Genomic DNA, 26689 nt, shown 5'->3' with positions numbered 1-26689 from the left:
AGAAGAGGCTGATCTCCACATTTGCACTTTTTGTTCATAGACTGTTAATGGTGGCTCTGGATGGAACCAGTTGCCGAAAAACACAGATGGATCTAGATGCACAGCCACATTCGCATATATCCCTTTGCAAACTCCACTTCTCTGCTCTTCGTCACAACTTTCAAATGGTTTTGGGTGTCTGGAACAGGACAGTGGGTTATTTTTCTTCTCTTTCTAGCTCCCTGGCTACGCTGTGGCAATAAAAATGGTATCGTTGATTTCAGCTGACAACACTGCTGAGAAAGCAGTTACCATGTTTATTAAGAGCTGGACTTAGTGTGTTTGGTATCTTTCCTCAAGAAGTCCCCAGTGTACGTTGCCTCTCACCCTGTGCTCATTACAGCCCTACCTGGAGGGATCCATCCATACATCCATCAGCATCAAAGTCTACATAGAGGAGCAGCACACAGCTACACACCTGCATGTTTTGAAGCATTTTTCCTTGCCAATATGAAGGAGTGGGGAGTTCACAGCATGCGTACAGTATTGTGATCCAGCTGTTTTTCTTTCCTTTCCCAGCTTACAGAATTCACGTCAGCCAAAGTACAGTGGATACACTTCGGAGTCTAAATGAAGGCTATGAAATCATACCTAGGGGAAAAACAGAGCTGAAGGTAAGAAGACCAGGGGTGTGTGAAATGCTTCACAGGGGAATCTTCTTGCTTAAGGAATTTTCTTCTTAAGCTCTTGTTTGGACTTTATCCACCACCCTTCTGCTGGACCCATCCCAAATTTTCCCCATCAGTTGTTTCAGTGCATGAAGTAAGTACTGACAGACCATGGATCGAGCAATCAGCTGTATGTTCTGGATTTAATTATTTATTTAGGACTCTGTTTAGTCCATCCTTGATAGAAGCTGCTACTTTTCACAGTGCCCAAACAAGACAACACTAAATAGTTCAAAACATCACTTCTTCTCTTACCTAGTCAATAGACAGAAGTAGGAGCTTTGTTTGCTTTAAAAATCTACCGTAAGAGGTCTGAATAAGGCCCCAGGTTCCTCAACAAATCTTTCATGAAAAGCGGATTCATCTCATCCAAGTTCACACACCTGCAAGTGGAGGCCTGAGGTAATTATTTCAGGTTTAGTCAAAGAAAGAAACCTTTACATAGTTAGTAAAGATAAATTGACACTTTAGGAAATTATTAACCTGACTTACTTTCAGTGTCCAGTTTATGTGAAGATGAATGTCACCCTAGAAGTGTCTGTTTCCCTCTACTTCTCTAGTCAAGGGTGACTGACTCTTACACAGATGCCTATATTTTATCAGATGCATTTCACCTTAAAAGCTAAATCATCAGTGGTGGGGGAGGAAGTTATTGTTCTGATAGTGAGCCCAGCAAGAGTTGTAAAATTTCTCAATTAATTATGTTAGTGCTGCTACACCAGATGATTACAGATCCTGTAGTTTCTCATTTCTATTAAGCTGTGTAGTTTCAAATGACCCAGATCAATGAGGGTCATTTGTGGATGACAGGTTGAGCAAGGCCTCCTCTTTGAAGATAGTGACATTAAAATCATCCCTGAACAATTGTGAAGAAGAGCCCAAGGCCTCTTGCCATTCTCTGGATGTGTGAGCTCTCAATCACCTAGTGGGGATATTACACAGTGAGTGGAGGGTGGTCAGAAAGCTTCTCTTTATCTGAGTCTTTGTTTTTATTTTAGGGTAAAGGGGTAGAAGACACATATTGGCTAGTTGGGAAAAAAGGCTTTCTGAAGCCCTTACCTAAACCTCCTGAAATAAAGCCAGGGTAAGTGTGACTTCATGACTCTTCAACACATGCATTAAAAGGTCCTTGTTGGAGTTCACAGGCTGAAGAGCTGTCTTTCCATGGTATCTCTGCAAAGTCTACATAATTTTCCTTAGGTGACCTACATTTTCAGGCATAGTACTAGGACTCAGAAGTGGTATGGTTTCTTCAGCTCCTCCCTTTAATCACAGTTCCCAAGAAGTGGCACGGAAACTTGCTGCTTCCACCCCACATAGTCCCTTGGAGATGGAGCACCAGGGAGTTCCTGCCTGAGTCTTCTACCCACTCTGTGTGTATAAGAGGCACACAGGTAGGGAGTCTTTCACAGCTCTGATGTCATTAGTGTGTGGGTGACAGATTTTTCTCTCCTTCCATCAAACTCCTGCAGAGAACACCAACTTTATTCACCATATAAGCATGTTTCTTGCCTGTAGCACTGCTCATTCAAACACAACAAGGAGACTTTGTGTTGCAAAAATATGGCACGGTTAGGTAACTGAAGACTAATGATGTTGCCTCCATAGAAGTGGCTGTGAGCAAAGATTGAGCACTTGAAATTCATTAAGACCTTTTGTAGCTTTGCAAAGCCTGGCTTTGCAAATGGAGTTGCATTGTTCAGTTCAGTTGTCACATGATGTAGGCCTGGAAAGGATGTTGTGGTCAGGACATAAATAACAGGAGTGGGATTTGTTAGACAAGAACAGTGTAGTCGCCCACATTAAAGCTAGTTGGCCTTGACTCCTTTTACAGTCAGCAAAGAGCAATACATGCTCAGGGGTGTGATTTGATTGGCCTGCTTGGAGGTCTGTATGAGAAGATGAATTCTCCTTGCAAGATAACTTTTTTTTTTGACTGTAAAGAGATCCTAGAGTGACTAGCTCAGATAGAGATGCCTGACAGCAAACAGGATTTGTTTTTATTTTGAACCTCACTTCCCCTGAGCTATCTTGTTCTATGTTTTGCCTCATTTCCTCTTAGATGGCCTATATCTCCCTTTGCTGATAATAGCTCACTACCTGGGCAGTTGCATACAGGGCAGTCCATGTTCCTGGAGCCCTCCTAGAGCTTTCTTAGACTAGTATTGAAGTAACAATATTTTGTGCCGTAACTTTTAAGTTATTTGGATGTCAATCACGGTGGAAGATACAAGCTTACTTACTGGAAGATATTTTTGGAGACAATAGTTCTTGAGCTTGGAGAAATTTTGTTATTAATACTTGATGGAAAAGAGCTATTAAGTAATGTGTGTTGATACCAACGATGCATTATTCATCGGGTATTTTAAACTTGGAGGAGCTTTCCCAGGTTAGCAAGGTGGGTTGGCTCACCATGCAACCAAATAAGCACAAGACATCTGTCTTGAAAACAGGCTCTTCTCATCCTGGCTTTAGCACCTAAAAGTCTTGTGTCAGCCTCGGTTGTCTGTTGAGGTTTTTGGCATAATCCTCAAAAAGCCTATCCTCTGGTTATGCATGTCAAAGTCAGACTTACGCTAGCCCAAGCTGTTCCTAAACTTGGGTTATATCTGATGGAAAATACATCATATCCAGGTGAGGAAAATATTTTTCAGTGTAGAGAGGATCACAGGATCTTGAGCAACCTTGTGTATCCTGAGAAGAATCCACCAGTAACACCAGGCCCCTGATCTTCACTGTTCTTTTGCAGGTTTTCTGTCCCCATAGCTGTCCCCCGCCCCATGAATGTGAAAGCAATCAGGAAAAAGCAAAGCTATATGAAACTGAATCTGTCCTAGTGAAGGGTCAGAATGAAAGCTATAACCCGTGGAATTCAAATAGCAGAAAGAAGCAACTGGATGTTCAAGCAGAGCAAATACTTGGAGAAGTGCCTCATGCACAGGCTGTGCTATTATCAGACAGGTGTCATACATGGTGTCCTGTTTTTCCAGTCTTATCTTGATCATACAATTTTATGGCAGTTTGTAAGAGCCTGAAAGTTGTTTCTCTATTATGTCCATATGTTGGCCAATACTGTGGTTTGAAGACAGTGCCTGACATATTTCTATAGGAAATTCCTCATCTGTAGGCTTCTGTGGTGAGGAAGGAGGTGCTGAACAAACTCCTCTTCTACTCATCTCTTCACTCCATCCTGAAGCAACTCATCTTCTATTTAGGTCTTCCTTTTCCATGAGGTCTTGCACAGCCCAGTCTCTCATATCTGGTGAGGTCAGTGGTCAGCAGCAGATTTTCTCCTCCTACTCATAGAATTATAGAATTATTTAGGTTTTAAAAGACCTTTAAGATTGAGTCCAAGGCCTTCAAGATCATTGAGAGCAAGGGCTGTATTCCTCATCACTTCATTCCGCACATTCCTCATCACTTAATTCCTTGTGGCTCACCAAAGCTAGTGACCTCCTCTGAGAGATGTGTTTTCACACATTTCAGCCCATAATTTGGCTTGCTGTCTGAGCTCTGATTTGGACCACCACAGGGAATCACACTCATTAAGTATTAAACCACAAGGAAAGGGGATTTTTTTTCAGTGAATTAAACTTCAACTTCCGTTTTTCTTACTGAAATTACAGGAAGTTAAGACTTTTTTTTTCCCTCTCCAAATATTATCTGCTGCCTTTTCCACAAAGCACAGCAGTTAAAGGCTGAAATACTCCATATCTCACTGCAGTGGTATGTAGAAATGATTCTGATAACATTAAAGAAAAAAAAAAAAAGTACTAACTTCCTATTATATCCCACAATATAAACCTCATTAGCCAATCAAAGCTGTAAGCACTGTCCCTGACAGGAGAATTTCTTAGCATGTGAAGGGAATTTTCCAGCTCTGGTAGGCAGTCATGAGTAGATCTGTGATCAAGTAGCTTGTAGAGCTGTTCATAGATGTCTAGGGACAAATCAAGCTTCACTATCCCACTGTGCTTGCAGTAGTTTTGGTATCCTAGACCTGGAGAATGGTCCTTGATCTTAAAAAGGTTAGTTTGTATTCAGGTTAGAAACCAAACTTCAGCAAACTTAAAAGAACATTTAGTTATGTGATTGGGTTAATACTAATGGTCCAATAAAATGCTGTGATAACAACTCCTTCTGGTGTTGCTGAAATTGCTGAGAGAATGCATCTAATTGACTAGCAATAAATTTCAATCCCCCACGAAATGACTAACAAAGGAACAATTGTTGCACCTATGTAATTTGAATGTAATTGATATGCATCAACCTCTCTGTTTAATCCCAAATACAGACCATTATCCGCACCAGGCTTCCATACATCTCCTGTTGTGTAAGGACATTCAGATCCTTACTTTACTCTTAAAGCCCAGGTGACATCGCTCACACAAGGTACAAAGCTTTTTAATTAAGAAGGAAGGTAATTCAATTAAAAGACCTAATATGCTTCTCATTGCCCCTACTTCCTTCCAGCCATGCATAAGATCAAATTAACTATAAGGCTATTCTTAAAATTAACCTTATGTGAAGCTACTCAGTTGGTGCATCTGTTTTTTGATGTAAGCAGCTTACTGAAAATCAAGCAAGGAACACGATCTTTTTATGGGATGAGATGAGATGGAGGTTCAGGAGCAGTCCCAGGACACAGAGAAAGTGCAAGTTCAATGTCCAAACTGCAGTGCTGGCTCCTGCCCCAGAGAATTTGCCTTTTTTTAAGGATGATTTGCTTTCTTGGTCTGGTCAAATCTCAATTTTTACCTGCTTTATGTGGGAGCATTAGGTTAACTTTGCATCACATAGAACAGGGCAGAGAGTTCAACAGTCTCCTTAGTCCTGCTTCAGGGCAAATTTCTGCACCTTCCCTTGCAGATGTTTCCCTTGTGATTGATATTATTTCTCCTTCTTCGTTGCAGCTTATGTTTCATGTTGCTGCATGTCAGGATCTGGTGGGTTGGGGCTCCATTGTGCAATAGCCCTAGAAGGCAAAGAAAAAACCCTTCCCCAACAGTCTCTATGAAATAATAGCAGATTAATGTGGACATAGAGAAGGTGCAACAAAATTATGAGACAGCAAAACCAAGTATGCTGAGCAATTGAGCAGCAGCCTACCTCTGGATATTTTGTTGAGATTTCACAGTCAGACAGGTTTAAAGGAAGGCTGTGAGGTTTCTTTGAGGGTGCACCAGGAGAGTAGTTTTGGGGCTGAATAACAGCCATGGAAAAAGCACAAAATTTTTAGTTTATAGATGTGGGATATTTTAAGTACTCAGCACTGGTCGGGCCACAACTGAAATGCTGGGATCAGTTTTGGGTGCCTCACACCAAGAAAGACATGAAAGGACTGGAACATGCCCAAAAAAGGGCAACAAAGATGGTGAAGGGTCTAGAGAGCAAGCCTTGTGAGGAGCAGCTGAGGGACCTGGGGTTGTTTAGCCTGCAGAAAAGAAGACTCAGGTGAGATCTCGCTCTTTAGAACTCCCTGAAAGGAAGTTGGAGCCAGGTGAGGGTCAATCTCTTCTCCCAAGTAATGAGCAATAGGACAAGAAGAAATAGCCTCAAGATGCGCCAGGGTTTAGGTTGAATATTAGGAAAAAAATATTAATGAAAAGGGTTGTCAAGCCCTGGAACAGGCTGCCCAGGGAAGTGGTGGAGTCCCCATCCCTAAAGGTCTTTAAAAGATGTGTAGATATGGCATTTAGGGCCATGGTTTAGTGATCACCTGGCAGTGCTGGCTTGATGGTTGGACTCAATGACCTTAGAGGTCTCTTCCAACCAGAACCATTCAATGATTCTATGAAGTTGGCATCCTGTGATGTTTTGGGATAGGCATCACCACGTCAGCTCTGGCAGAGCACTCCTCTTGTCCAAAGCAGCAGAAAAGCAGATACAAGCTTGATCTGGACTAAGTCACAGATGCATTTGGCAAAGAACTGAAAAAATATCTAGCACTAGGAAAAAATCAATAGATAAAAAAGATTGAGAAAAAAAGCCCCAAGAGCCAGGATCATGTTCATTTGTAGCTAGAGGAAGATGAGTGACATGCTCAGATTTCCGACTTTCCAACTTTTGCCAACCTGTTTCAGGAATCCTTTTCTCCGGTGCTGAATACAGTTATTTCAAGCAGCAGAAGCCCTCTATCCCAGGAGGTACTTTTGTTTAGAAACTTTCCCTTTCTAACACTATTTTGAATTGGGCGTGGAAATTTAACTGAGAAAAAAAAAATACAATTCATAGAATTCAGCTAAGGAATTCTAGATTGTGGGTTCTTTCAAGGGTTTTTAACCATGAACCCAGTGAAATGACATACGAAAGTTTTTTATTATCAAAACCAGACCCTTTCCCTTGTATGAAACCATTCCATAGGTCTTAAGTCCAGGAGGGTGTGGAGAGCCTCTAGTCCTCCATCCACAATAATAAGTCCAACATAACACAAGAAATCACTAAAAACTGGAGATGCAGACAGGGATAGAAGGAAGGTTTTGGGCTCTCCTGTCCTCATATGCGTGTGGATCAACCCTGGAGAAAGCACTGTTTAAAGATTAAATGGTTGAGAAGCAGTGAAGGCTACTTAAAGAATCCATCTCCTAACAGCAGATGAAAAATATCTATTTATGAGCCAGGAGAAAGATACCCATGAGGACAACATGGCTTCTTCTTCTACCCAATGCAAAGCTCTCATTGCTTCGTCTATGTTGAGGCACCCTGGCAAGATGGGAGATGATCAGCAGGGAGTCTCTAGTGTTGCTGTCTCTCTCGGGGGAGGGTGGGGGAGGGTGGAGGAGGATAAGTGAAATCATTTCCATTCAGGCTCCTATTTGAAGTTTTCCACCCAATGCACTTTTAAATCAGAAATAAAAGAGCTGGTGAAACAAACAGCAGTGAAAAACTTTTGCTGTCTTTACACAGCTGGAATTGTACAACAGCATCACAATATTTCCTAAATAAATTTCATATAACTGTATACAACAAGAGTTATTTGGCGAAATCAAAGCATCTCTAGCTCATAGACTTGATTGCCCAAAGTCAGGACAGATGCATGTTGTTTCACAGTCAATGCTTTCTTTTCAAATTATTTCTGAACCCCTGACGCAACAACAAAATGAAGAAAAAGGAATATTCTGATTGTGGCTATGGTGTAATGCAGGTGAGAGAAGAATTTTTCTCTGAAATCTGATTGAGAGGAGAAAGGGAATGAAAGCCAGTGACTCATCTTCCTCTGAACAAGGCTGTCTGATTTGGAATGTGGTTGCTCCAGCTGACATATTTAAATGAGCTCTTTTTGATCAAGCTGAGGTTCCTGTGGGAATTGGCTGGACTATCAGAGTAAAGAATTACTGCTTATAGGAAGAAATCCTAAATGCAGCATTTGGAAACGAAGCGAAGTCACATGGTGGCATTGTTTGGCTGGAAGATCTGATTCAGTGCGTTACCCTTTCTCCCATGGGTGATTTTTATGGATTTAGGGGAAAGTAGTTCTGGAACAGTGCTCAGGACCTGGCTGGCTTTGTGGAACATTTTCTGGCTTGCAGGTATGGCCTCAGATGTTGCTGAGGTGTGTCCAAATGTATCTGGATGTGCCCAGTAGTTTCACCTGTCTCACACAGACAGACTGGGAGATGAAGTGGGAGGTGAAGGTCCTTTCGAAGGGTGTTTTTGTAGAGGACCAAAGGGAGAGCAGCAGTCAGCACCTTAACATGTCCTGGCTGCAGAAGTTCATTTCAGAGCGTTTCTCCATGGATCTGCTCACGCTCCCCTTGAAAAAAAGAAGCAGAGGGAAGCCCAGTGATGAGTGACATGAGCTATCTGAACAGAAGGAAGCTTCAGTTTAGTAACATTTGTACTGAATGATAGAATCATAGAATGGTTTGGGACATCTGGACCCAGCACTGCAGGTGGAGTCTCAGCAGCTGGTGTTGCACCTGCTGCATGGGCTGGCCAGGCGAGATTTCTGCCTGATCAAAGTACACTGCCCTCCCTCGTGCCACCTAAACAGACTTTTTTTGTTACATAGCAGCCCAAAAGCTCTTTCATGAACAGCAGTGCAGAGGGACAAATGGGAAAAGTACTGAGGAGAAACCATCTCAGAACTGCTTTTAGCATCCTCTCGTCCTCACCCAACTGCTTCTACAAACCTACCAGGTTTTAATAAAACCTGGAGTACAATGAAAAGTGGGTTAAAATAAAATATACCACCTCAGAAACAGGTAACCCCAGTGATAATCCTTACCAGTTTAAAGACAAAGATGCGTAGGAAGCAGTCAATGACAGGGGACCAGGGCTGGTTGGAACAGGACCAGAGAGCTGAGATGTAATGGGCTGCCCAGGATACCTGCACCTTACAGTAGGATCCACCTTGCTCCAGTGTATGGGTTCACGTGAAGCAGCAATAAAAGGAAGAGAAAGAAGGGCAGAGAAGACTATGTCTGCATCTGTATGACCTAAATCTCAAGGCAGTTTGAGCTGCACTTGTTCTCACCAAAAGGTACAGAATTGCCAAGTCATGAAGAAGTTCTGTCTGGAGGTCTGAGCCTTTCCCCCTCTGACTGGAAGTTGTACTGCCTGCCTAAGGTTCAAGCCAGAGGCTTTTCTTTCCAATGCTCAGAAAAAGATCATTGTGACACAAGACATTCAGAAAAGAGAAGGCAGATTCCTTAACTGCCCAGGGAGCTGGGGTGCGGAAACTCACAGATCTGCTATTGGCTTCAGAAACAAAGTGGTAGGAAAAGAGGACCTTGGAGAAATAACAGCTGACTTCAGATAGAGGGGTTTTGCATTTGTGAGCTCAGGAGATGTATCAGCACTATTTGCACTGGACCTTTCTTCCTGTTATTGTTCTGTGGGTGAAGATCAAGTAATTAGCAAAAGGTTATTTGATATTTGCTTGAGCAGAGTTTGGATGTGAAGCTCAGGCCGTCTGATGTTGGGCTTGATCCCCAAATACTCTGGTCAGGTTTTCACTTTCTGGGGGTCACAACCCTCTGCGCTATTGTGCGGAAACAAGCAGCAATCTTCTCCACTCCCCTGTTGATGAAGTCCTGCCGAGTAGTCTCAAAGAACAAGCCTCTCATGCTTACCCATGTGTTGCTGCATTCTGCTACTGCTTGCATAAAAGATCTGGAGACAAAAAGTATGCCTCTTCCTCCTCCAACTGTTAGGAATTAGCTTATTCACAGTTATTTTCATCTAACATAGATACCTCTGTCTGAGCTGGTCATCTTTCACGTCTTTTAGAGTCAATGCAGACACACAGGCACTTCTAGGTGTAGCTCTTCTAAAAGTGGAAGACATCTACTTTGGGATGAACCCTCACTGTGGTCCAGCAGTGTCTGCTTCCCTCCACTGGCTCAGAAAGGAGCCCGAGGTGTTTGGCTCGGAGGGAGACATCTCTGTAGCAGATAGATAAATTTGAGGGAGATGAACCCCACCTGAGTTGTAGGTTCCCAGAAGAAGCCATTCCTCATTCAGCCCATCAGGATTATATCCTTCTGGCTTCCCTGTCTATGAGGCCTATCCCTAAAGACTCCAGAATTCTTGGGAGGGTTTACAAACAGGATCAATGTTTCTATAGGAAGGAAAGATGTTGCCAGAGCCAAGGTTTTAGGTAAGGCACGGAAGAACAGCTTGGTTAGATGTTTCCTTTTGCAAATTGGCAAAAGAGATGAAATTTGACTACTGTCTCCCTTGGGGAAGGTTGTGAAATTTGTGCTAAGCTTTCAGGGAAAACTGTCTGTCTCTAGGGACAGTAAAATAGGATTTCCATTTGGAAATGTGCCCATAGCTTTGAGAGCTGAGAGTTTCTGAAAGCAACCCCTTGGAAGTCCAAAGGCACTGAGACAGGAGCTGAACTAACTGAAGGAAAGATCTTCACAGCAGTTTTGTTTTGCTCTTCCCTTTGATGAATGAAGGGGAGGATCAGGGGAATAATGGAATAATTCTCCCAGGATTCATCTTGTCTAATAGATTCTGGATGCAACCATGATAGATACAGAGGTCATGCTCCTCAATCAACAAAGTCATTCATCTCATTCTGGGAGAAGTGTCTAAGACCTGCCAAGAGTCCTCTGGATGTACCTGGCTCTGCAGATTACAAAAGATGACTGTCTCAGAGCAGGCAGTTAACTTTGGGACACTTAAATTAGGTAACCTTACCCTTTGCAATAAATCAAGCTGAAGTGATACAAGAGGGGAATAAAAATTTCCTAGATTACCCAGAGAAGTTGAGGATGCCCCATCCCTGGAAGTGTTCACGATCAGATTGGATGGGGCTCTGAGCAACCTGGTCTTGTAGGTGTCCCTGCCCATGGCAGAAGGGTTGGAACTAGGTGATCTTTAAGGTCCCTTCCAATCAAAATCTAGTATTCTATGATTCCATTAAAATTGGAACCAGGCTCAATATTTGCTTTGCTTTTTGGTGCCAGTAGACACTTTCCTTACACTCAGTCTCTGTTACAGTCTGTTCTTTATTGCAGATGAAGCTGAACTGGTTCTTTCTCTAATGGCCTACATGTTCACTGCAGGTGTAGAGCTCATGGGTTACCCGCAGAAGAAATTGCAGAGTTCAAAAGGAGGAAAGCTGAAAAACTCCTTGGGAAAAGGGCCTAGATCGGAGGTAGTAGCTGTAGGACAGTCCCAACGTAGCTCCGCTATTTAGTGTCTGCTTATGTGTCGTCTGCACTTTGCTGGTTTTAGTGTCATGCCTTTTTCCTTTCTTCTTTTTTTTTTATCAAAAATACTTATTATTATACGTATTAATTATTCTTTTAAAGTGCCTAATTCAAAAAGATGCACAGTACAGCAGCAAAGCTGCCTGAAGATAGTGGTAGCCTTGTTGGGTGATTTCCTAGATGATTTATGACCTGTTATCACATTCATTCCTGAGAGACATGCAGTATTACTGTGTTTACCTCCAGTGTATTATTGATCCACTGAATGTCGATGTGCACTGTGCCAGGAAGAGTTTAGTCCATGGTAAACACAGAGATAAAGTTAGAAGAATTCATATTGCCTATGGTTGCTATCCTGTAATTCTAGTGTAAATCCATCTCATGACATGAAACATGGTGCAGCTCTGTTAGTCATCACCATGGTACCTACTGGTACGAGAAATAAACGTGGATTTAGGATGGTTTGGTCTTAGTTCAGAACTCACATGGAGATCACATTAAGCTTCCTGATGTAATAGGTGCTACAAGAGTAAGGCTGACAGATGAGCATGAGGTCTGACCTCACCTGAAAATGCTGTGTGGTTGGGTTTAATAATGCTTCTGCTCAGTGATTCTTAACTAAATTTTACTTAATTTCCTCTCTTTTAGAAAAAGACAGATATAGATGAAAGCTCAGAGCACCTAGATATAGGCTGGTTACAAACCACTAGGATACACCATGTCAAGCTGGTAGATTAAAGACTAAAATTCCATCCAATTTTCTCACAAGGATAAAGCCTAGAAGAGAACTTTTGGCTGTGTTCCTCTTTCTGAACCACATCTTTCAAAGATTCAGGGGGTGTTACTAGGCTGTTTTATCTCCCTTAAGAATTTTAAAATTTTTTGTCTGAGGCTCTCCCTATTCTAGGAGCTGAGCAGAAATTCCTCATAAAAAAAAAATCTAAATATGGAACACACTGTGCAGAGACTTGCATAAGCACTACCATATGTGAACACTTGCTGTTTAATATAAGCTCCAATGCTCAGAAGACCACCCTGCTGATCTACACCTATGAGCACAAGCTATTCCTCCAAGGCCAAAGAGGATTCCTCCCTGGGGTTAGCCCTGCTTGACAAAACCTGCACGTACACTGACACAAGAACATTCAGTACATATATCACCCACAGACATAGACTTCTGCACTGAAGCAAGGCTGATTAGCAGAGCATTATAGAAAACAGAAGGTCCTCATTAGCCCACTTGGCTCAATTAATGGGAAATTGCAGAAAAATCAATAAGGCATTTATACCTGGAGCTTTTCAACAGTCCGAGCTCAATCCTTCTTGTGTGCATGAAGCTTTCAATAGAGGCAATTATGTGTCAACAGCCACATATTCCCATGTGCCTGCTGGGTGGTTTAGTGGTGTTTCCAGCTGATCTGTCTTAGACATTCATAATGAAGGGGAATATGCCATCAATAATCTTGTTTTTCCTTGATAGCAGTAAAGGAATACTATACAAGGACCTCAGAAGTAGTGATCTATAGTCCATTCACCCAGTTTACAGTGCCATTAGTCTAGGACAGCAAACTGTTAACAGTCTCACACGATCCTGGCTGCAGTAAGATAGCGATCCTCATGTTTGCATATTTATATGTTTTGAAGTATTCATCTGGCCTAGAGTCTACAGGAAGGCCAAGACTTTACTCCTCATGCTTAGGAAGCAAAACCTTTAACCCTGGAAGACTGACTGGGAACTATGTTGTCCTTGGTGGACACCTGTTTTGGAAGAGAAGTGGTGGTTCTGGCCACATCTTGATAAAAACATGCAGCAAAGCATGAGGAACACCAAAGGGCACCTCCAGTGACTGGAAGATATACCTCTTGGCTATACCACTAGTGATCCTTATACATTGTTCTGCAGTAGGATCTGTGATCTTAACATGGAACTACTAGCCCACTCATGCAAGTGGGGTTCAGCCCCAAGCACCATGGTTGTCAGAGACACTTGTGTAATGCTGTCAGATCAAACTGAAGACCACTATGGCATCTCAAATACTGCTAAACAACATCCTCAGGCAGCTGAATCCCACTCCTAGCATCTTACAGAGCTTCTAATATGGAGGAAAGGATTTGTCCCTTTCCTTCAAGGGCAGCAAAGAACAGTCCCACAGAGAGGTCAATGACTCCCTGTGATTCCTAGATTGGTCTCATTTTGGAGATGAGATACAGAGCCCAAGCAAGTCAGTCAGAGTTCATTGTGGAGTTCCAGGGGGCAAGATTTCACCCTAATATAGTTGGTAGTTGCTGTATTTTTGTAGGGATCCATGGCATATAAATCTTGGTGTCACTTGTAGTGCTCTTTTCTGAACCTTAGATATATAAGCACATGAGTAGAGTGTCCTGCACGAACAAAGGACCAGTCTGGGATCACCTAGAAGTTGAGGCATAATTTTTAAAGTTACTTTTTTTTTTTTTTTCCCCTCAAGACTTTGCCTTTCCATCTATTCTGAATTCTTGTCCCATGAGCTCAGCTTAGTGACAGGAGATGCCTCATCAAGGTTCTTTCTTGTTCTGGAACTACAGTAAACATCCAAATATTTATTTCTTGCTGGCCAAGACATAGACTAGCAAGGTGTGGCTGACCAGCAGTTAAGATATGAAAGCTCATTCAGGACAGGGGTTTTGATAAGGGCAATGAAGGGGCTTTTGAGAAGGGCAATGAAACTGGTGAAGGGTCTAGAGCACAAGTCTTGTGAGGGGTCTCTGAGGGAACTAGAGTCATTTATCCTTGAGAAAAGGAGGCTCAGGGGGGACCTTTTTGCTCTCTACAACTCCCTGAAAGCAGGTTTGATCCAGGTGGGAGTTTATCTCTTCTCCCAACTAACAAGCAACAGACAAGAGGAGATGGCCTCAGGATGTGCCAGGGGAGGTTTAGATAGGATACTGGCAAAGCTGAAACAATTCTATGATCCTATGATTCTGTGATTCTATAAAGATTCTTCTCTCCTCAAAGATTAAACCCACACCTACACAGAAACCTGTACAATTACATCCTAGTCCTTCAGGCTTGTTCTGCCAATGACCAGGCCCAACAAAAATGATAACACCAGCAGGAAGCTGATCCAATACACAGACTGTATTGTAAGCAAAAAGGACATTGCATGAATGATCACTAGGGATACAAACAGATCAATCAGCTGGTACATAATTGACGCTACCCCCAACGATACCACAAAAGACGTGACTTGGCCCACAACAGGTGGTACAAACAGTGAACCAAGGTTTCCCATAGTTGGCATGGGAAACAGCCAAACCAGTAAGTTAAACACATAAGAGAAAGGTGACCACATGGCAACTCTCACCTGATCAGCCCATGTTCACAAAGGTCTAATCAGACTGGGGCCCAGCTCCAGGGAGAGTCAGGAGGTCTGCCCTGAACCAGGAAGCTCTGGGGAGTGCACTCCACAGACAGACACTCCTCCCTTACTGCAGGTGGTCCCAGCTTTTATCCCCAAGCAGACACCTGACCTTTGTCAACTCAATGCGGGACCCCTGGGGCTCATTTCCCTTATGGGTCTCCCTGCAGGGCCGGCTGCACCCTGGGGGGAAGCTATAAGGCAAACTCACCACCTCTTTATGAAGGCCCGTGGGAATCACCCATATGTCAACTGTAATTCGGGGCTTGGGGTTCAAACCCCAGCATTTCAAGCCTCACTGCAGGGACTGTCTCAGATGACTTTCCTTCATGATCTCTATAAAGCTCAAAAGCAGAACTGCAGAAACCAAAAAATCACTGCTATTGATTTTTTTTTCTTGTTATATCTTTCTACTCTTCCCCCTTTCTTCAACTCTGCATCAGCTGCTTTTCTTCTGGTACACAGGAACACCTCCCAGGAACAGACTGGAAGGTGTATCTTCTTTGTCCAACATAAGAAAGGCCTTAAAAAAAAAAAAAAAAAATTCTTTTCCTTGTTTCCTTAGTAATTCCAAAACCTTTGGGATCAATTTTAAGAAAAACATCAACTCCTTTTCATAAAGTTCAATGAATGAATTTTCAGGTTGCATCCTCCCCTGAATCTTGAATCACATTCGGTTGATGCATTTAGGTGATTCTTTAAGATTCAGCAATTTGCCTTGATATCCATTTCCTGGTTTTGCCCTTGGTTGTCTTTGACTGCCCTTGGTCTCCCGCTGAGTGTGACAGCAAAGGGAACATGATGTGTGCTGAGTTTGGAGGTCCTGGCTCTCCCCTCTTGCATCCAGATTTCGCAGCCATAACTCAGGCACAGATAACAGTCCATCAAACACCATCTGCAGAACCTTAGGGCAAATAATAAAATGCCATTCCCTTGAATCATAACATAAAAGCATTAGACATGCAGTGCAGGGTGTCAGAGTGGTCAACACTGCATACCTGGTTCTGGTGACAGCGATAGCAGCTGACCTTGCTATAGTCTTATATAGACCTTGAAGCATATTTATATACTTTATAGATAGCCAATGATACTTTAAAGACACCTCATCCTGTGCTAGCATTAAGGGCAGTTTCATTAGGCTGCTTAACAATTTTTTATTACTAATTGGTCATTAGTGTGAATTGTCCTTGGGCCTAATAATTTTTGTTTCCATCCTTTCAAGATCTTCTATCTTACACTCTTGGGATAGAATCACAGAATGCTTTGGGCTGGAAAAGACTTTTAAAGCTCATCCAACTCCCCTTTACTGACCAGGGACATCTGCAACTAGAGCAGGTTGCTCAGAGCTCCATCAAACCTGACCTGGAATGGTTCCAGGGATGGGGCAGTGGCCGCCTCTCAGGGCAACCTGGGCCAGGGGCTCACCACACTCAGTATAAAAAAATTTCTTCTTGACATCTAGTCTGACTTGGCAGTCTTTAGTTTAAAATCATCACCCCTTGTCCTGTCGCTACAGGACCCTTGCTTCATGTAGTCCATTTTATCTATATTTCTGTTCTAGAGTAATTGCCTGTTAATTGCACACAACAATGGTGTGTACAATTTAAAACCATATATATGTGTTAGTAGCATATATAACAATTTCTCAACTGCTTTTTAATATCTATATAATCACAATGAAGTTATTGGTATGGGTTTGCATTTATTTCTTTTCAGTTTACCACATCTGGAATAATATTTTCTTCTATTATACACAGTAAATTTGATTTCATGTGATGCTTTATGTAGGACAGAACAGCTACAGAGTTCAGACATACCTAAAGCCCTGACATTCCATCAGTTTCTGGCCCTCTAAAAGTCCTCGATGTTTTTTTTGTCTCTGAAACTCTCATTATGTTATCACAAATCTATCCCCACTGACAGATGGTAGAACCTGGGCATCATGGATGCTTGGAGCGATTGATCCTCTTCAGCCCCATCACATCAGTTTACTAGCCTGGATCTAGATGTATTTTCTCAGTTAGCTCAACTAACTTAAATCCTGGTACTGAGCAGAATTTCTTCTCTCAGGAACAGTGTCAGGCTAAGGCAGCAAAACCACACCTGGATTTGAGATTGATGTCAGGGATTTCTGGTTCTCTGCCCATCTTGTCTTGGGCTTGGTGAGAGCATGAGGCTGTCAGAGCAGATGGCCCTTCAGATTTCTTACTGGTGGCAGTGAATGACCTCGAACCCAGAGAAGCCCAGCTGATTAACTTGGAATCACTTTTATTACCAGCCAGGGGCTTTATGGGGCTTGTTATGCACAGTTAGGAGTGTTTTTCTGGAGCAGTTGAACCCCTCTGGTCATCTTTATGTAATCTACATTTGTAGAGTGGATATCCTTGGATGAAAGGTCTATGAATCCTGGTAACCCATGCAGCAATTCCAGTGGTTGTATGGTCTGCTGGGACCACCACATCCCTGCAGTTCTCTACCAGTATCCCCCCTTGCCTGGTACTTCTTGATGGCTTTCAGAACATCTGATGTTTCTGCTTTCTCTGACACAAAATGATGCAAAATGAAAGGCTGTTACTTACTGGGCAGGACTGCTAATTCCTCCTCTCTTCTCTGTTTTGTAGCCACAACTGGCCAGATGTACTGACCAGGAAACTCAAATCTGTCCTGAGGGGCACAAAGAGGACACTGACAAAAGCAACCTTCAGAGAGCTGGGGAGCATGAAGGAGGATGGGATAAGTATTGAAGAGGATGAAATCTGAGAAGAGCACAGCAAAGAAAGAGTGAGATTGGGATGGACACCTTGAAGCCAACCCAGCAGAGGAGCTCACACCCTCTATTTAATTCCCTTCCAGCCAAAAGCAGTATAATTGATGAAGCCTCTTAGCTCTTGCAGAGGGTGAACCTGAGCAGACAGGTGAAGCCTGACCATCATCTCTTGTGAAACGGCACCAGCTTACAGCTGGTGAGATTTTTGGCAGGGGTCCATTAGGGAGGAAAGTGATGGTGATGGTAACTCCAGCTCTTCTTCAACATTTGTCACAATGATAAGCCCAAAGAATATTTTAGCTAGCTCTGCATGGCAGCACAAACACGTTCAGGTGCATTTGAGCTTGGCTTTGAACAATAATGCCAAGTGCTAAAACAGTTTAACTGTTTACCATTAGATTTGTTGTTGGTGGAACCTGGTTTCATGAAAATCAGTGCAATTCAGAAGAAAATGTTTTTGACAACAACAAAAAATACTTTTTACTCCCTCACAAGGGGAATTTTCAAATCAAAATGTTTTGCTCCTGTATGTCAACTTAAGCTGAAACAATTTCTTTCAAACTGACATTTCAGCTGCAAATGCTGTATTAATGCTATTTTCAAACTGAAATGACAGTTTTGAAATGAAACAGTTTGGTATGAATCAATATTTGTTTCCAAATGCCAAAATGTGGTTCTGCTCAAAATGTCAAATATGTCATCTTTGCAATTCCAGATCTGAACTGAAAGAACAGTTTTTTTCACTTTATACATACACTCCTATAATGTATCTAAAACATTTTACACTTTTCATCCCAAAGAAGAATGAAAACAGAATGCCAAGACAGTGGAAAAATGAGAGGTAGAGAATGACATTCTGTAGTTCCTTTAGTTGGGTTAATACTTATAAGATATAAATTTTATTTCCTACAAAAGTGAGGCTGAGGGAATGAAAAGTACATCACTTAAGCAGTGCAAAGCTTAAAACACATAATTATTTTTCCTTCCCAATCTCCAAGTGGTCTCAAAGGTGTTAGCTTCAAAGTAAGCTTCCAAGCAGGTAAAAATACCTTCCTGCAAGGGACCAGAATTTGGCCTGTAGTCACTTCTCACAGAGCACACACTTCATCAAGGTCAGATAATTTTGTTGTTGGCCACTTCTTCCACATTTTTTACTCATGTTCAACATTTGGCTTCTAGGAATCTTCTGGGAATTATTATTCTCTCTTCTGCAAGGTTGAAGAGAATAGCAGATACGGTAATTTAATTGATATTACCACCAGAAGGTGCTTATTGAAAACATGGAGACCTTTCTCAAGCTCAGTTTGAATTCTTCTCATCAGAGCAAATTTTTATCATTCAAATGAGAAGTTAGAGGCAGCAACCACTCACTAAACCTTTATTATTGCAAATATCTTTATGAAATGAGGCAAGACAGATTCCACAAAGCTAAGGAAGATACTATTTTCACAACTAATTCACCATAGCAAGTATAAAACGTATACTCGCAGTATGCAGTATATATATATTTATATATGTATAAGAGTTGTGTGGAGTATAAACACCTGAAAAGTGAGAACAAAGCACCTGAAAAGTGAAAACAAAGGGAAATTCATTAGTGTTCTTTAATAATGAGAATTTGCGCTGTTACATCTGGTTTTGTGAAAGCAGCTTTTCCCTGTTTAATGATGGCAGATGATATTCCAGGTGGCAGAGGTGGTAGAAACACCATCCCTGGAACCATTCCAGGTGAGGTTGGCCGGGGCTCTGAGAAACCTGCTCTGGCTGAAGATGTCCCTGCTCCCTGCAGGGGGGTTGGTCTAGATAGTCCTTAAAGTCCCTTCCAACCCAAACCATTCTATGATTCTATAAAAGGTTCATATAACACTTAAGCTGTCAAAGAGGGCTCAGGGAAGGTTTCACCTTCTTCATTGACCTCACTCTCTGTTTGGAAACTCATTCAGGAATAATTTCCTATAGAAGAGACAAGGGCCAGGCAATTCTGACACAACATACCTCAATATACCATTACAGAGAGGGATGTTATCTGGAGTGGTCTGTGCAAACATGAGTTTAAGATCAAACAGCTTCTGCATAATTCAGCCCGTTGCCATTATTTTCCCATGTTGAAAACATTGATCAGTGCTGTTTTGTTATATAGTGGTTTATGAGTGGCAGTAGTAGCTATGAGTTCAATCAACCTGATCTTACATCTTGTCTAAAGGACACTGCAAGGTGTGGCGTGCAGAAAGTACATCCTCTCTATGGGGGACAGATGATCTCTCCCTCTGCTCTTTGTGTGATATTTCCATGCAAATGGAGGTTACATCAATGGGTGTTGCTTAGGAAGGTCTGTATGTAGTCAAGGCTGGTGTCCAAATGAAAAGAAATACCCACAATGATGTGCAAAAGGAGAAACATTTGGCTAAATACAGCCTTGTAAGATGCAGCCTGAGACAGTCACCCAGACAGATTCCCTGACAGTCAGAGCAGGGAAACAGGCACTTCCCAGGAGTGTTTCTTAGGCTCCTACATGTGGATACCTCCGAGTGTGCTTTATGTCTCAACTCGTGTTACAGTTAATGGAGATCGAATCAAAAAGTCCAGGGGTCTAATGAGTCATCTGAGTCTAAAATAGGTGCCTACACCTGGCTTATCACAGCCCTAAACGTCACTGAGTATTGACAAGATCACCATTCAAGCAATGGGAGCCTGGTGCATGCAGAGACACCCCTATAGAGATATCTGTGATAAGGTTCAACTGCTTAAACACAGGTGCTTAATACCATTTATGATGCCCTAGATGCAATGGCAGCTAGAGGCCCGAAAGCACACCCTAAGATTTGAAATAATAGTAGACAGCTATGTCTAATGAGATACACCTTTGAAATTGGGTGTCTAAACCTGAAAGTGAATCTCATCCCAAATATCTGCATTCTGATGGATGAACCATGCCATAAAAGTGCTTGCCATTGACTCTAACAGGAGCTGCACTGATCAGTTCAGGTGAAGAAACCTACATCATGGATGAATAAAGTCAAGTTGGATGAGCCATAGATACCATCACTGGTTCCAAGGAGGTGCTGGACTCCCTGACTTTTTCCCTGTGTCTGGAAACTCTGCTATTTGGCTTGTCTAGATGTGCTAACCCTCTCTGAAACACTGGTTCTTCCCAGCACACAAGCGAAATGGATGCAAAGAAAGATCTGTATGAGCAGAAAACATAATCTGTGAAGTCACTTGCCCCCTGAAATACTTCCCATTCATCCATTTAGATGGTAATATGACAGTGACCAGGAAGGACAATGTCCCTCTATTTCTGCTATATATAAAATTAAACATTTGTAAATGTGTGAGGAAAAAAACCAACACACTTCTTCAGTCTACCACTATGCATATGTTCTTTCCAAAATCTACACATATGTACAGATAATTACATATGAGCTAAGTAGTTTTTTATTTCATACTTACCCACTAAGAAATAATCTTTTGAGTGTGTGTTTTTGTTAGTCCAAAAAAAGACAATTTTAAGAAAATGCTGGCTAGCCAAAACTTGAATTTTCCAGCTGAAGGCAATTTAAATGAGAAGATTTCAGTCCGTCCTTCTGCACAGAGTTTTGGGATTCTTTCTTCAGCCTGTAGTCTTTTAAAATAAACAACATTCTTTGAATATATTTAAAAAAATCAAATTGTAAATCTGTGGGAAAGGGTAGCAGAGAAGCAAAGTTCTAATAACTGGCAACTCTAGTAATCCCAGGATAATTCTTAATTCTCTTTGAAGCCAGTGGTATTTTTTTCCTCTTAATTTCAACAGGAAGAGGCCAAGGACTCATCCCTGAGTGTGATAACCTTTACTGTTAGAAAACCATAAAATATATTTACATTTTCCTGGCTTTGTTCTGTTTAGACAGGTTTAGGTTTACTCATGAGATTTCTTCCCATACTAACTGTGATTGCTGTATCAGGCTCTTTTCTTGCTATTTTTCTCCTAAAACTAGTGTTTGGATGTTGCTGTGAGGAACATGGGGGCTGGAAGCAGCAGATAGAAATTTTGTAGCTCTGCAGCAGACTTCTCAGGTGATCGTGGACAAGTCACTTGGTGGATTTCTCTGATAGAAGCACTCTAGAAACAACTACCAACAAGAACCTACCCTGTGATTGCTGGAGGTTTAACCGCTAACATTGTAAGGTGAATTTTAACGTAATCATGCAAACCTGCTGAGAGTTGTAGAAGATGTATTTATGCACAATATACACTGTCTGGATATAGTTCATATTTCACACACTATTTTTAACAGTGAATTAAACCCAAATGCCAATAAAGATCCTTGGACACCTACCCCTCCACCTGAAAGTCTTCTTGTTTGTATATTTACTTTCAGATTACTTCTGAGCTTCCTTTTCAGCTCTCTGTGCAGACAAAGCACTTTGTGAAGACCCCTGTTCACATGATCACTCCATTATTCAATAATTTAGAGGCAGGTCTCAAAATGCACAAGCCAGCAGCAAGACAGACAGGGGAGGTATGAGGAGATGCAGAAGAATCCTAAGAACATATGGAGCAGCCACAGCATGGATGAGTGTCCAAAGAGCTGCAAGGACCTATATCTGTGAAGGTTCCCCATGAAAGAGAGGAAGGGAGGGGGCAATATGACTCCTCACAGTACGTTTCTCATTGGAAAATATCAAGATGCTTCTCTGGCATTTGGGACTGCAGTGAGGTGAAGGCAGGAGTAGGGCTGAGGTTATATTTTCTGCAGAATTAGCCCTCTCTGAACTCATGAAACTATGTTGTCTCTGTCCTGACAACCTTATCCAAAACCATCAGCATGTCTGCCTTCTCTGAAGCTCTTGTTATTAACCTTGCCATTGCAGAGATCTGTCCTTCAGTGGTGAGGTCAGGGACAGCTCCATGGCCACTGCAGCAGGAGTCCTCCCTTCCCTGCAACCTTCTGTCCTCACACCAGCAATGGATTTGTCCTTTTGTCAAATGCATGGGAGACATCAAGGCAACCTGCTCCCTTCTATCCATGCAATCGAGAACATGGGCAGACCCTTAAGACTCTTCACCAAACTAGTCATATACCATAACCATGGTCACCAGCTGGATGCAAGTCCATGGGCATCAGTGGTGAAGGTGGGCTAAGGATTTCCTACTGCTGCAGCCACACATCCTTGCATTCCCTTTCAATTATGCCAAAAAGTCCTAGTGTGACACTCATCACTGACCTCATCTGTGTTAAAAATAATCATATGAATAAAAGAATAGATAGGAGAAGGCAAGGGAGGTACAGCTCTTTACACTCAAACTGAAATGGTGACCTTAGATAAAGATCTTAGAGGCAAAACTCAGCCTGAGCTATAGATGGCTAGGTCAGCTTGTGGGGACAGTGCTGTAGGATGCAGAGAGCTTGATGTGAGGAAAGGCTGGATCAGCACACAGAATTGAACCTGATGTCCCAAAATGCATTGAGAGCTATTGCACTCAGGATGATTTCCAGACCCTGGGTCATTGCAATGCTCTTTTCCAGCCTCCTGCAGCTGGTGGGTGAGTGATGGGACAAAAAGCAATGGCCTCAAGTTGCACCAGGGGAGGTTCAGGTTGGATATTGGGGAAAATCTCTTCAGAGGAAGAGCCCTGGGACTGGCTGCCCAGGGAAGTGGTGGAGTCACCATCCCTGGAGAGATTTAAAAGACATGTAAGATGTGGTGCTGAGGCACGTGGTTTAGTGGTGACCTGTCAGCATTGGATTTGTGGTTGGACTCAATGATCTTAAAGGTCTTTTCCATCCAACCAAAACATTTCTAAGATTCCATGATTCCATGCAGTTGCTCCTGGGCAAGCGACTGCTGAGACAGGCAAGCAAGAGAAGCTTTTCAGCATTCATTCCACACCAGGGTACAGCCTCAATCTTCTTGCAGTGACCACAGGACACAGTTCCCTGAGCTGATGCAAACAGCTCCACGTTCTGTGCAGCGTAAGAAGCACCTAACACTTTCCCTCTGATGCTTGTTACTTTACAGCTGCTGGTATTAAATTTAATTTACCATCTCTTTCCTCATTCACCAGAGTTGCTCAGAATTCTTCCCGAAGCCTGACTTCATGGTATCTGCAGATGTCAGTACCCCTTGGTTCTCCTTTCTCTCCTGACTGACATCTCTGAGCATTCTGCTAAACAGCACAGGACCCAGCTGGGGACTGCAAGGACCACCCACAAAAGTTGTTGCATAATGAATCCTGGTCATGCAACTCTCCTCTTTCCTTCCTGCCTCCACATCAGTCTTGACCCATGGCATTTGCCCTTCACTGTGTCACTACTTGGTGCAACACAGTTTCCTTTCCTGCACTGGACCTGTTTAGGGTCTCCTGAAAGTCAAGAAAAAAATCTATCATCTTGTTCTCTTTTATTGGCTGCTTTCATTGGCACATTAAAATTATTCTATTCAAAGGAATTAAATCCCCCTTTTGCCATGATCTCTTCTCAACTCGGTGCTGTCCAGGAGCCAAACGAGATAGTACAGAGTGCAGGCACAGTGACAAAAACTGTACAACAGGCTCTGAAAATAAATACACTCATTTTCTCATTTTCACAAAGCTGGAGGCTGGAAACATTTTTCATTAACATATGCAGAGAAGCTCAGGGAAAGTCAATATAGGGTCAAGGACCAATGCTGACATATATCTACAGAGGACTGATGTCCAAATAAAAACCACAGTACCATGCACGAAACTCCAGTTGGTCTTGAAGGCATTTATTAGTGTTGAAGCTTCTTTGCTATTGTTGTTAGAACTTGCCAAGTTGCAAATGTTCTGCAGTCTCAAAATGGAAAATGGTCTGGTTTTGTAACAGCTTCTTTGCCAGCTGCCTGTCTGCTGGGCTATCTCAGTCACCGATTCCAGCCTCTGGCTGCAAAGCCACCCTGGAGGCAGATGTCTCAGATCCAACCTCCACATCCAATTTCCTTCTTTCTTTATTTTTTTCATTCAAAAGCTGGAACCGAAATAGCATTTCAAAATATTGAAATCCTGCAGGAAACCAACTGACCTTTCTCCACGCTTGTCAGAAAACTGTGGGCAGGAAAAGAAGGCAGCAAACAGACTCTGCATGGCTGAAGCTCCAGTCTTGAGGTCTTTGCTCACCAGGAGCAGTGCACTGTCTGAATGGTGTGTATTATAATAACATGATAATATCTGATGGAAGATGTACTGCGATTAAGTGCTTTAATAGCCATGACTTAATGAATATTTTTTCTGGTACCAAAGGGTTTTAACCTTGGGTTGAGCGTCTAGTGCTGTAGAAATTGCTCGTGCTCCTCTACATGTGAGCTTTGTTCTGGTACGTTATTGCTTTAAAGAACAAACCTGAAAATTGTTAATCTAAACAATTCTGATTTTAAAGAAGTTCAGATTTGGCTCTGAATGTGTCTTTCGTGGCTCAGGGCTGTTTGCAATAAGAAAGCATCACAGGAGCAGAGCGTTCTTTGCCAGTCCTTGTTTTGAGCTGTCTCTGAAATCTTGGCACCGTGTCCTAAGAACACTGTGTGGAATTAAAGCTTTTGTTTAACCTACTTGTGTGGGCTCCCTGCGGAGGTGATCGCCTGTGCAGCCAAATCTGTAACTCTAGCTCCACAAACACCATCATCACATAGAAAGTGCTGGAGGGAATAAGCACAGGCTCTTATCCAAGTAAAGTGCCAAAGTTTATTCACAGAGAGTTTTCATCAGGGTTGCTGTGGTTGACTGCACCTGTCAAGACTGCAACACAGTCAGGACAAGAGGGGACTATGACTCGATACTCATGGTGGCTCCAAGCCTCAGGTACAGTGTGAAGAGTGATCCAGTGACACTGTGGAAAGGAGAGATCAGCCTGAAAACCTCCTCCCTACCTTGCTGCTCTAGCTTTGTCTTGGTGGCTGAGCATTGGGAAGGGTGCAGACTGTCTAACACTGGTGTGTTTGGAGAGGGACGGGGTCTTCTCTTAGATGGAATGAACCTGCCTTGGTTTTATGTTCAGAAACTGCTGTCCACATGTGCGAAGCTAGCAGAAAATGAGCAGGTGGAAAGGAGCTGAGTGGAGAATCTCTCCACATGGGGAGTCCTCCAGCAACAGTAGGTTTCACATCCTAAGAGGTGTCCAGCAAATCATTTCCCATATCTAGAACAACAGGAGGCCCTGAGCGTTGACAGTAAACAGCCTTGCATAGTGCTTCTGTGGACTTAGAAGAGGAAAAGCACTAATGGGTGATCCTTAGAAAACAATGGAGATACCTGCATCATTATACAACACATGCCTGACACCCTTCCCTGGCACTAGAGACAGCAAATAAACTGTCTTCCCCTCCCAAACACCCTAACTACATGGCAGGAATATCCCTGGCTCCAGATATGCCCTGAGATTGTATGGGATGGTGCTTGTTGGCCTAGGGATCACCCATGGTAACAATTTAACCATTGAAACCAGCACCCAGAAGACCAGTTCAGATGCAGTTACCACGAGACAGAAAAGCAAGACAAGTACTGCCACAGTAACTGGAAAATGTGTTATAAGTGATGGGCTTGGACACTATGGACCTCACTTCCATGCTTCCTAAGGCTAGATGAGTCCAGGGACATGGTGAGCTCATCTGTGTGCTTGGCTCTGAAACACAATCCAAGGCAAAATCAGGATAAAAATCTATTGAAGGGTTTGCAGATCCAAAGGGATCCAAGGGCTGAATGTTGTTTTCCCAAAGGGGAAAGATTGTAGTTTCACTGGGAAATAGAGTGATGAACTAAGGTGTTGAGATGACAACCTCAACTGTGGTTCACTTCCTTCTAGACGTAGACAAAACCCATCAACATTGAATACAGCCTGAGAAGCCACCTTTGCTGCCCTTCCCACTGTAACAGGCCTGGGACCAATACCTCTTATATTCATATAAGTCCTGAGAGCTGCAATGTCAAACACATTTCTCCTCACTACCTCACGTCCAGGTGCTGGACACGTTTGTAGAAGGTGTGGGAGTCTGCATGGCAAACCCCTCTGCCCTTTGCACCTGTGAGTGGGAATGAGTGGACGTATGATGTTGAACTCTTGCTGAACTGAAAATAAACCCCATGGAGGGGCTGAAGGAATATATCTCCTCCAAGCTTTCAGCCCAGGGTCACCTTTCTTTCTGCATGCCCTCCTGCTA

At 42.6% G+C, this 26689-nt stretch overlaps 1 protein-coding gene across 1 annotated transcript in view; it reads left to right on the top strand.

Moving 5' to 3' along the window:
* GUCY2F (guanylate cyclase 2F, retinal) overlaps positions 1-17529 on the top strand; it is a 47064-nt gene extending 29535 nt beyond the window's left edge. The window contains exons 16-18 of the mRNA XM_008947089.1: positions 559-653; positions 1706-1791; positions 17391-17529. Of these exons, the coding sequence (XP_008945337.1) occupies positions 559-653; positions 1706-1791; positions 17391-17529 (320 nt within the window). The remainder of the gene's footprint in view (positions 1-558; positions 654-1705; positions 1792-17390) is intronic.
* Positions 17530-26689: the final 9160 nt, after the last annotated feature.

The sequence above is a fragment of the Merops nubicus genome, unplaced genomic scaffold (genome assembly GCF_000691845.1).
Source record: "Merops nubicus isolate BGI_N331 unplaced genomic scaffold, ASM69184v1 scaffold1759, whole genome shotgun sequence".
Taxonomy (NCBI): Eukaryota; Metazoa; Chordata; class Aves; order Coraciiformes; family Meropidae; genus Merops; species Merops nubicus.
Note: the sequence above shows the minus strand (reverse complement) of the source record. Positions and strands in the feature narration are given on the sequence as shown.